This window comes from Peromyscus maniculatus, chromosome 2, assembly GCF_049852395.1.
Source record: "Peromyscus maniculatus bairdii isolate BWxNUB_F1_BW_parent chromosome 2, HU_Pman_BW_mat_3.1, whole genome shotgun sequence".
NCBI lineage: Eukaryota > Metazoa > Chordata > Mammalia > Rodentia > Cricetidae > Peromyscus > Peromyscus maniculatus.
The window spans coordinates 9,199,609-9,208,829 of record NC_134853.1 but is presented as its reverse complement, the minus strand read 5'-3'; the positions used below and the strand labels follow the sequence as shown (position 1 = coordinate 9,208,829).

At 46.3% G+C, this 9,221-nt stretch overlaps 1 protein-coding gene across 1 annotated transcript in view; it reads left to right on the top strand.

The window, feature by feature from the left end:
• Window positions 1–4,212: 4,212 nt before the first annotated feature.
• The window catches only part of Sbspon (somatomedin B and thrombospondin type 1 domain containing), a 33,760-nt gene continuing 28,751 nt past the window's right edge, over window positions 4,213–9,221 (top strand). Inside the window, exon 1 of the mRNA XM_006974710.4 lies at window positions 4,213–4,510. Coding sequence (XP_006974772.2) covers window positions 4,297–4,510 — 214 coding nt within the window. The 5' untranslated portion in view covers window positions 4,213–4,296. The remainder of the gene's footprint in view (window positions 4,511–9,221) is intronic.

Sequence of the window (9,221 nt, the reverse complement as noted above, 5' to 3'; positions counted from 1 at the left end):
GAAAAGACTCCAACAGTTTGGGAAATAATAGCAAGAATTATGTCCAGCACGGTGGAGCTGGCCTGTGATGCCATCATTTGGTAGGCAAAGGCCTGAGAGGCAAGACAAGTTTGGAGCTGGAATTTGGAGCTGGCACAATCTACATACTGAGGTCCAGATCTGCCATGGCTGCATGGTAAAATTATGTCTTAGAAAAAGTGTGTGTGTGGAGACTCCACGAAATTAGAAAGCTTCCAAACCAGGTGTGGTGGCTCATGTCTATTGTTCTTGCAGTTGGGAGGCTTGGGCAGGAGGGCTGGCCGAAGTGTGAGCCCAGGCTGGGCTACACAGTAAGTTCCAGACTTGGCTAGGCTGCAGCAAAGCACTCTCTTAGAATGCAAAGCAAGCAAAACAAAATCCTTGAATTACAAAGCCAAACCAGACCATCATCATCCACAACAAAAACCCTTCACAGTAAAGGAAACTAGTCAGTAAGTGGTTGCCTTCAGAAGGAGAGACTTTGGTAGCTATGTGGCTGACATTAACACCTAAAATACACAAAGTACATTCATCTCTGAAACTAAAGTCCCTGCATCATAATTTAATTGATCATTGATAGTGAGTTGGGTGTCAAGTTGTTTTTTGTTTGTTTGTTTGTTTTTGTTTTGTCTTAGGACAAAAAAAAACCTCCATAGCTTATAGTCAAAGACATCTGGTATTCAATAAACGATGTCACAGAAATCCATGAAGTGTCGTGCCTCTGACAAGTGGCCCCAAATTGTGTCAACTATTCTATTTGTCACCCAACCTCAAGAGATTTTTATACCTTTCATAGCACCCTGGCTGCTTTTAATAAAAGTCATTATTCAGTTTCATGACTAAAAATTCAAACCTTTTATTTGTTGCCTTGGTGTGTGTGTGCACATGTGTGCACATGCATGCATGTGTGTATGCAAGCCTGAAGCTGACAGTGAGTGTATGCCTTATCCGCTGAGCCATCTCCTTGGCCCCCAAACTTACATTTTTAATGCATTCCAGCCTCTTGGGAAATTGTTGGTATTTTGATTTCCATATATCCAATTACAGTGTTCAATCAATGCTTCCTAATGTTACCCATCTTTATTTTCCATTACCATCTCTTTTCACTATCCCATCCAACAAATGGTGAGTTATGAAAGAACCTTTGGTGCTTTGGAAAGGGCAAGTTTGGTTCCCCGTCTGTTAAGTCACTAATTAGCCGCCTGCCTAATGCGTCTCTCAGCTATTAGAAGAGGGAGATATTTGCTTCACAGTTATAGAGGATCAAATGGAACCGTACAGGTGGAGGTGCCTTACACTTACTGTGCTCTGGAGATCTGATGGCACAGCTAGGTCTCAGGTTCCCTCTGTCATTTTCCCAATCTTGGATCACCCCCAGAGACAACAGACAGGAAGTTGCACTTGATTACTTCCTGTTCATCCAGATGATGGTCAGGGTGATTTCTGTCCTTGACCTGCACACACAGCAACACAGCATGGAGAACAAAGTCAGTCACTATTATGTCTGACTGCATGCAGTTTCCAGTGAGAATGTGAACAGTTTTGCTTTAAATGTCATTACCCCCCCCTTGCTGTTGTGTGGGCTGTGGCTTCCTAGAGAAGGCTTACCTGATGCCTTCAAGGCTGTGAGCTTCTTTGAGTGTTACCAGAGATAAGCTCCGCTTTGCTTGCTTTAAGTATTGATCATTTATTTGTGGTTTTCTTCCTTTTGAACATTTTAAGCTTTGGGCTTTCCTGGGTGTTGCACACTAATAAAGCTACATTTGTCTTTGGCTTGTCTTTAGCCTGAAAGTAGGGCAGGGGTGGACGGAGTCACCAGTAGATACTTAGCACCCACTTTGCACCCGTCACGGGATTTCCTGTAGGCAGGTTAGTGTTCTGGGTAAGATGAGGATGCTGAGGTGATTGTCAGGGATGGCAGCACCCAAGCCAGACCCAAGTCCTTTCTACGTTCACATCTCCAGTGTGAATGCTAAGTTCACATCTCCAGTGTGAATGCTAAGTTCACATCTCCAGTGTGAATGCTAAGTTCACATCTCCAGTGTGAATGCTAAGTTCACATCTCCAGTGTGAATGCTAAGTTCACATCTCCAGTGTGAATGCTAAGTTCACATCTCCAGTGTGAAGAATGCTAAGCGTGCGGGGTTGTGCACTGACAGTAGGACCCACGGCCTCATGCATGACAGACAAGTGCTCTGACCCCGCACGGCAGCTCCGGCCCATTTCTAGCCTCTTCCTTTCGACTTTTGCTTTTGCCTGGGCCCACTGGGAAAGGGAGTAAAGATGTGGTATTTGAGCAAGCATTTGATATTATGCTTTTTGCTTCTCTGTTTATTCTCTCTCTCTCTCTCTCTCTCTCTCTCTCTCTCTCTCTCTCTCTCTCTCTCTCTCTCTCTGTGTGTGTGTGTGTATGTGTGTGTGTATGTGTCCTCTGTGGCCAGAAGAGGGTGTCTGAGTGCTGAGAACCCGACCTGGGTCCTCTGAAGAGTGGCAAGCACTCTTAACCTCCGCTCCGCCATCTCCCAGCTCCGCTTTTCACCTCCTCTTTCCTGTTACCATTTCATTTCAGTTTTCCTCTGGAAAAGGAACTAGTCAGTGGGTTGTTTGCTTTTTACACCTTCCTGGCACTCTTCCAGGCTCTTATGGCATTGCAGAAGCATCTGCCCAGAGGCGTCCCACAGAGAAGACAGACTAGAGAAGGCTCAAAGATAAATTACATGAATGTGTTGCTACAAAACTGCTAATAAAACCTGCCACAGGGGGAGAGCAGAGGGTGTGATCTGTTGGCAAGATCAACCCTATTTAGCCCCAACTATCAAGAACTAAAAACACAAAGAAATGCATATTATTTCTTTAAACTGCAAAAGGAAGAGAGACCTGCCAGAAAGGAAAATAAAAAAAAGTTTTCCAATACTGAGAACTTATTTGTATAAACTCACAAAGAAAGATTTTCTTTTTTAATACTTTAGAGTATATTTTCTTTGGACAATCAAAGAAAACTGTTTTCTACACTGGTCAAAGTAATCTCAGATTAGGGTTGATCAGATACAGCGCTTACAATGTAGTTATTTTTTTCCATTTCCTGACAAGCCTAATTTTTATATTTGGCTACTAAATTGCTTTATCACTTTTGTAGTAAAGTTTAAAATTTTTACTTTCAATGCTTTTCTCTCCAATGAGAAAGTCCACTTTGAGAAGACCGTGTATGAAGGGAGAAATTAGACTCTGAATTTAATTTGGTTTCTTAAGTTCTCAGATATAGAAAATGTTTCTTTCCAAAAACTATACTAATTAAATGATTTAAGATCACAAAGGAAAAGTGGGACCTCTGGAATAAATTTCGATGAATAAAGAATAAAGTATAGAAAATTTAATATATTTAGAGAAAAGAAAGAACACGCATATAAAAAGTCGGGGGCGGAGCCATATACCTTTAATTCCAGCACTTGAGAGGCAGAGGCAAGTGGATCTCTGTGAGTTCGAGGCCAGTCAGATCTACATAGTAATTTCCAGGACAGCCAGAGCTAAGTTGGGGGCGTGATACAGCTCAGTGGTAGGGCCTTGTGTTGGACAGGGTCTGAGTTCCATCCTCAGCACCACAAGTACAAGCGAGCAAGCAAACAAACAAAAACCTCCAAAGTTAGATAAACACTTCAGAGTGAAAATTATTTTTAAAAACGTTATTGGTGAGGATTCCCTTTGAGAAGTAAGCTTTCATAGAAAGCAGGGCACAGTTTCTGCTTCATCATTTCCTTCATATTCATTTATTTGTCCCTTAAGTGAAGCAAAGTAGCATTTTCCTGGGAGAGAAAACGCCACTATAAATGCTGCAGAAAGATGTCCCTGGCTCCTGTGTGCCCGACATAGCCTGCGAGAGTTGTCGAAGCGGTGGTTTGGGAAAATCCCCGAGCTGGGGTGCCCGGGTGCACCTGAGCGCCGTTTATCTGACGACGGCTTTCGGGTGCAAACACGCACTGGCTACCGCATCCCCCAAACGTTAAGTTTGGTGCCTGGAAAAGTGACCGACGGGGCGGGATGTGCGAGCACCTGCTTGGCGACTCTCCGGGGCGGGCTGGCGGCCGGGAGGAGAGGCTCGTCCCACCTGGGCCGGAGCGCCACCCGCCCAGAGCCCGCCGGGCGAGCAGCCAGGGCGGCCCGGCCGAGGGGCGGTGCGGAAGGGCGGAGGGCCAGGGGCGGGGGCTGCGGCTGTCGGAGGAGCGGAGCGCTGGCCGGAGGCTCAGGCTGGGTCGGGTCGCAGGTGCCGCAGCAGCTCTGGCCATGAGGACCCTGTGGATGGTGCTGTGCGCGCTGGCACGGCTGTGGCCCGGGGCCCTGGCTGGCTGCGCAGAGGCCGGGCGCTGCTGCCCTGGCCGGGACCCAGCCTGCTTCGCCCGCGGCTGGAGACTGGACAGGGTCTACGGAACGTGCTTCTGCGATCAAGCCTGCCGTCTCACCGGGGACTGCTGCTTCGACTACGCCAGGGCGTGCCCAGGTGGGTGGCTGGGCCCGGGGAGGGGCCGCCAGCCCTGTAACCCCAGCCAGCAGGCAGAGGTCAGGGCGCAGGACCGCTAGGAGCCGGGAGCCTTCTGGTTGCATCTAGTCCAGTACGGTCTCAGCCTCCCTAGTCCCAGGACCCCCAGCGCTATCCCTAGGTTTCCTAGTCCTCTTCATCTAACATCTCCGAAGCACCCCTCTTGGACATTTGTGGGCCACCTCTAGGGATGGCTTCTGTGACTCAAGAACTCCAGCTGCATAGAGAGAGTCACCTGGGGCCTGGAAGGAAGGACTGTTTTCAGGGGCGTGTCTCCTCCGGGCCAGCCTTCCCTACACTTTTTCTGTCAACCTCATAGAGAAAGCTTGCGGATGGAAATGGTGATGAGGACAGGTGTGACTAGCCCACTTCGTGCTAAGCTTGCCCTTGGTGGGGACGGGGGAACTTAAAGTTCTCAGAGGTCTGAGGTTGTGTTTCTTGGTGGGCTCCAATGTGGACCACAGCTGCTTCCCGTGAGGTTTTCTGTGCTCTCCAGAGCTATCCTTAAGATTTCCCGGCCTCGGGTCTCTGTCGTGTTTTCATCCACCAGCTTTCCTTTGCAGTGAGGCCTCTCCTCGTTTAAATTTCCCATAGCATCTCCGATCTTTACCCCTTTGTAGGGTTCAGTCAACAACAGTGGTTTAACTGAATTTAAAGGTAAAGGAAGAAATGGGGAACATAATCCTGAAAAACAAACTGTGCCGGAGAAATCAGCTCTGAAAACAAAAGCAGCTGTGATTATCACACTGGAACTCCGTCACTCAAGTCTTCAGCATCTTCTGGGGAGAGGACCACAGGGTCCAGTAGGGACAAGACCTCTCTTTCCTATTTGCTAAGAGTCTGTCAGCCCCCAGGCAGGCCAGTCACCCCGGTCTGATGCTGGAAAAGCACAGCCAAAAACCTGAAAGATTTACTGACTGAGAACTAATTGTTTACCTGTGAATAGGGATGCCCTTTTTCATAAGTTTTTCCCCCCTGTTCCAGGACATCTTGCCTCAGACTAAAGAAAGCTGGAAATATCAATTACTCAGGATATGTAGTGACCCTGAACCATGTGTCCCCACCCCTGACAGCACCCTAAACTGTGTGTCTCAGCTACTCGAATAACGCAGCAACACCTCCTAACCAGAATTTGGTTCTGGCCTAATCACTCTTCCGCAGCGGGGTTACCTATGTATTAATGATGAAGTTCCGTAGCCTAGGTTTGTGGTAAACACAAAGATGGACGGCACTGAAGATGCATGCAGTCTCTACTCCCCAGGAAGTCACTGTGTACCCAGAAACACACACGAAACCACACATGACAGTAGAGCAAATCCCCTCTTACACTTTCCACGATGACCAGGGATACCTAACACCCTGATTTGTTTTGCTTTTTCCTGTGTGCCCTGTTATACAGTACCAGGGTTCATTTGTCCATTCATGTTTTGTGTTCTAACACTTCTTTGGTATTTTTACTTTTGCACTTCGTGGCTCTATTTAAGTGAAATAAAGGCCCATTATTAATTAATTGTGGTGATATTGATTGCCACAGTGGATCTGATAACTGACGTGGCTGACGGGCAGGCAGTGTGCACAGCATTGACGTGACGGACAGAGGGATGAGTCACGTTCTGGAACACAGTGGCAGAGCAGTGTGAGATTTCCTCACATTATTTGGAACTACATACAAGGGAAACTTTACTGTTTCCAGAATTTTCCACTTAATACTTTCAAACAGTGGGTAACTGAGATCCTGGACAGTGAAACTAGGTGGGAGGAGGGGACAATTTCAAGGTAATCTGGAAGAAACACTTCGAAGACCTGTAGGAAGCCTCATGGCATCTCTGCCCAGTGGCCTGTGGGGATCAGGATGCCTCTGCCAGGCCCTAAAGCTAACAGAGTGAACATGGCCGAGTGTGGACACAGCCGGATATAGAGATCAGGATCTCCAGAGGGATGGGGAGTGGAGGGGAGCATAGTGAGAGGAATTTCCTTCTTTCCTTCTTTCCTTTGGTTTTTGAGGCAGGGTCTCTCTATGTAGTTCCTGCTGTCCTAGAACTTCCTATGTAAAAGAGGCTGGCCTCGAACTCACAGAGATCTTCCTGCCTCTGCCTCCCAAGTGCTGGGTTAAAGGTGTGTGCTTCCACACCTGGCAGTAATTGGTTTCTAAGAGACCTGGCAGTGCTAGGCTGATTCACTTCCCAACCCCCAGCTGCCCCGTCTTTATGTGGCCACAAAGAAATGAAACACCCTTGTTTTAGCCTGGGATGTAGAAATAGTAAAATCAATTATTTAGGACTGGGGTTTATTGGATAAATTCAGGAGATTAAGTGAGTTTACCATCTCGTGAAGAACTCTAAAGCAAATCACGGAAATGGAGGAACTAACACCAGCAAAGGGAATGGTGTGTGGTGGAATTCCAAAGCCCATCCAAGAGTCCTAAATGTACTTCCCTAGGGGTCAACAGAGGACTTGCAGACTAAAGAGAAGCTTACTTGAGACCAGCAAGGCCACTTGCTGGTACATGCTCTAGTCTGAAGTTTCTTGTGAAGAGAAGGAGGAAATAGAGGCCATTGGAAGCTGGCCACTTGGTGAGACGGAGCCTGCTGATGCATTACAGCTAAGGATGAGAGCCAAGGGCAGGGTGGAGCTGAGAGGCCCAGCCTCCTCAGCCCTGGGCAAGCCGACTTACAGTAGGTCAGGATTGTTGGGCCTGCCTCCACTGGCCAGAGCTAAATTTGCTGCTTGAAACTGCCTGTGAGAGCAACTCTTTGGCAGAATGCCTCTATTCTCAGGAATTTTCCCTCCAAGTATTTATTATTTACTGGTGATCTCTTCCCATCTGAAAGAGCCATAATGCCATGATTTTGTGCTTAGACTCAAAGAATCCTGGGTTTAACCTTTACCCTGCCATCTACTGGCCTTACAACTTTGGAGAGTGTATGCCCGTCTCTTGGAGCTCAAAGTATCTCTTGTGGAAAAGGAAAACGGCAAGACTATGACAGGGGACTGGCAAGTGGTTACTAGAAGGTAATACCTAAGAAGCCCAGAACTTGGTATGCGGCAGGCTCTTAGGTATCCAGCTAGCCCATCATCAGCTCTTGGCTACACTGGGCACTGCTGGATATTTCAGTTAATTAAACATTTCTACACTAATTTCAGGAGTACATAGCATAGTTATTTCTAATTGTTAATATTGAGTCATGTGTCTACCCAGACGTGGTGGCAAACATTTAAATCCTCCAGCACACAGGAGGCTGAAACAGGAGGATCAGAAATCCAAGGCCTACCTAGTCCACAGAATAAATCTGAGACCAATGTGAGTAAATTCTTTCAAAATTACATTCCCTGGGTGTCATTTGATGGTAGAGCCCTTGCCTAGTATGAGCAGGTCTCGAGTTTGATCACCAGCACCACAATTTATTTTTCTCTTTTTACAAAAATCTACCCCAGATCCTGAGGAGAGAAGACACCCAAATAAAGTATATGTGTTGAAGTTTATCTTACGTACATCTACATAAGATCAGAGAAGTCCTAAAGGCTGAAACTCATCCGACTCAGGAATGTTAGAAAAAATGTGGCTACCCTGCGTTACCATTTTACAAATGCCAAAGCTGAGGTATGCAAGGATTCCCAGCACCCAAGTTCACCTGAATGAGGGTACAGTGAAGGCTGGAAACACAGGGCTTTCTGACCTCAGGTTGCTGCCAGCCATCTCTTTTCATGGAATTTCTGGTGACTCCATACACATTCCTGAATACAGCAAATTCCAGTAGCCTAGAGTCCCAAGTTCCTCAGTACTCAGAACCATCCAACCTTTCACAGTCTCTTCCTGCCCAAAGTTATGCTCCCTAGCCTTGCTTTCTGAAGCCCTTTGGTCTGACAGTGTGTCCAAGGTGATGAAAACTGTAACTGCATCAGTATGACTAAGCATCCTGATTCCTCCATCCTGGTATCACATTTGGGGGAGGTGTCACAAAGAGATGGAATATTGGCATTTCTTTATCTAAGTTGAAAAGTTTCATTTTTCAAAGTTGAAAGGTTTCTTTTTCCTCTTATGTAAAAATTAAAACTATTTTAACCCTGGAGACCCTTAGATGGAAGAAACATCTTTACTGGGCAAAGTAAAATAAAATAAAATAAAGATGTTATTGCACCTATAGAATTACTGAGTTGCCAAAGAAATCCATACTGAGATGAATTATTTCAAAAGGTAGCATTTTGGTGATGGTATGGGTTTAATACCAATAATATATCATAAGTCTCTTTATTTCCTACAAAGAAAAAATAAGTAAACAAAACAAAACAAACAAACAAAAAAACAAAACAGTTGCCGGGTGGTGATGATACACACCTTTGATCCCAGCACTTGGGAGGCAGAGGCAGGTGGATCTCCGAGTTTGAGCCCAGCCTGGTCTACAGAGCGAGTTCCAGGAAAGACAGGGCTACACAGAGAAACCCTGCACCCACCCCAAAACAAAGCAAAATGTAACGAAAAACAAACAAACAAAAAACCCAAAACCACCAGCAAAACAAAACAATCTCCATTGGACATATCTAAACCAGCAGGAGAGCAGACAGACCCAGTCCCCACACACTCCACCTGGAATAACTTAGTGGAAGTGCTGTTTGCCCAGTGCCACTCCCAAGTTGCTAACTCAGGTTCCTACGGACTTCATGCTAAGACCAC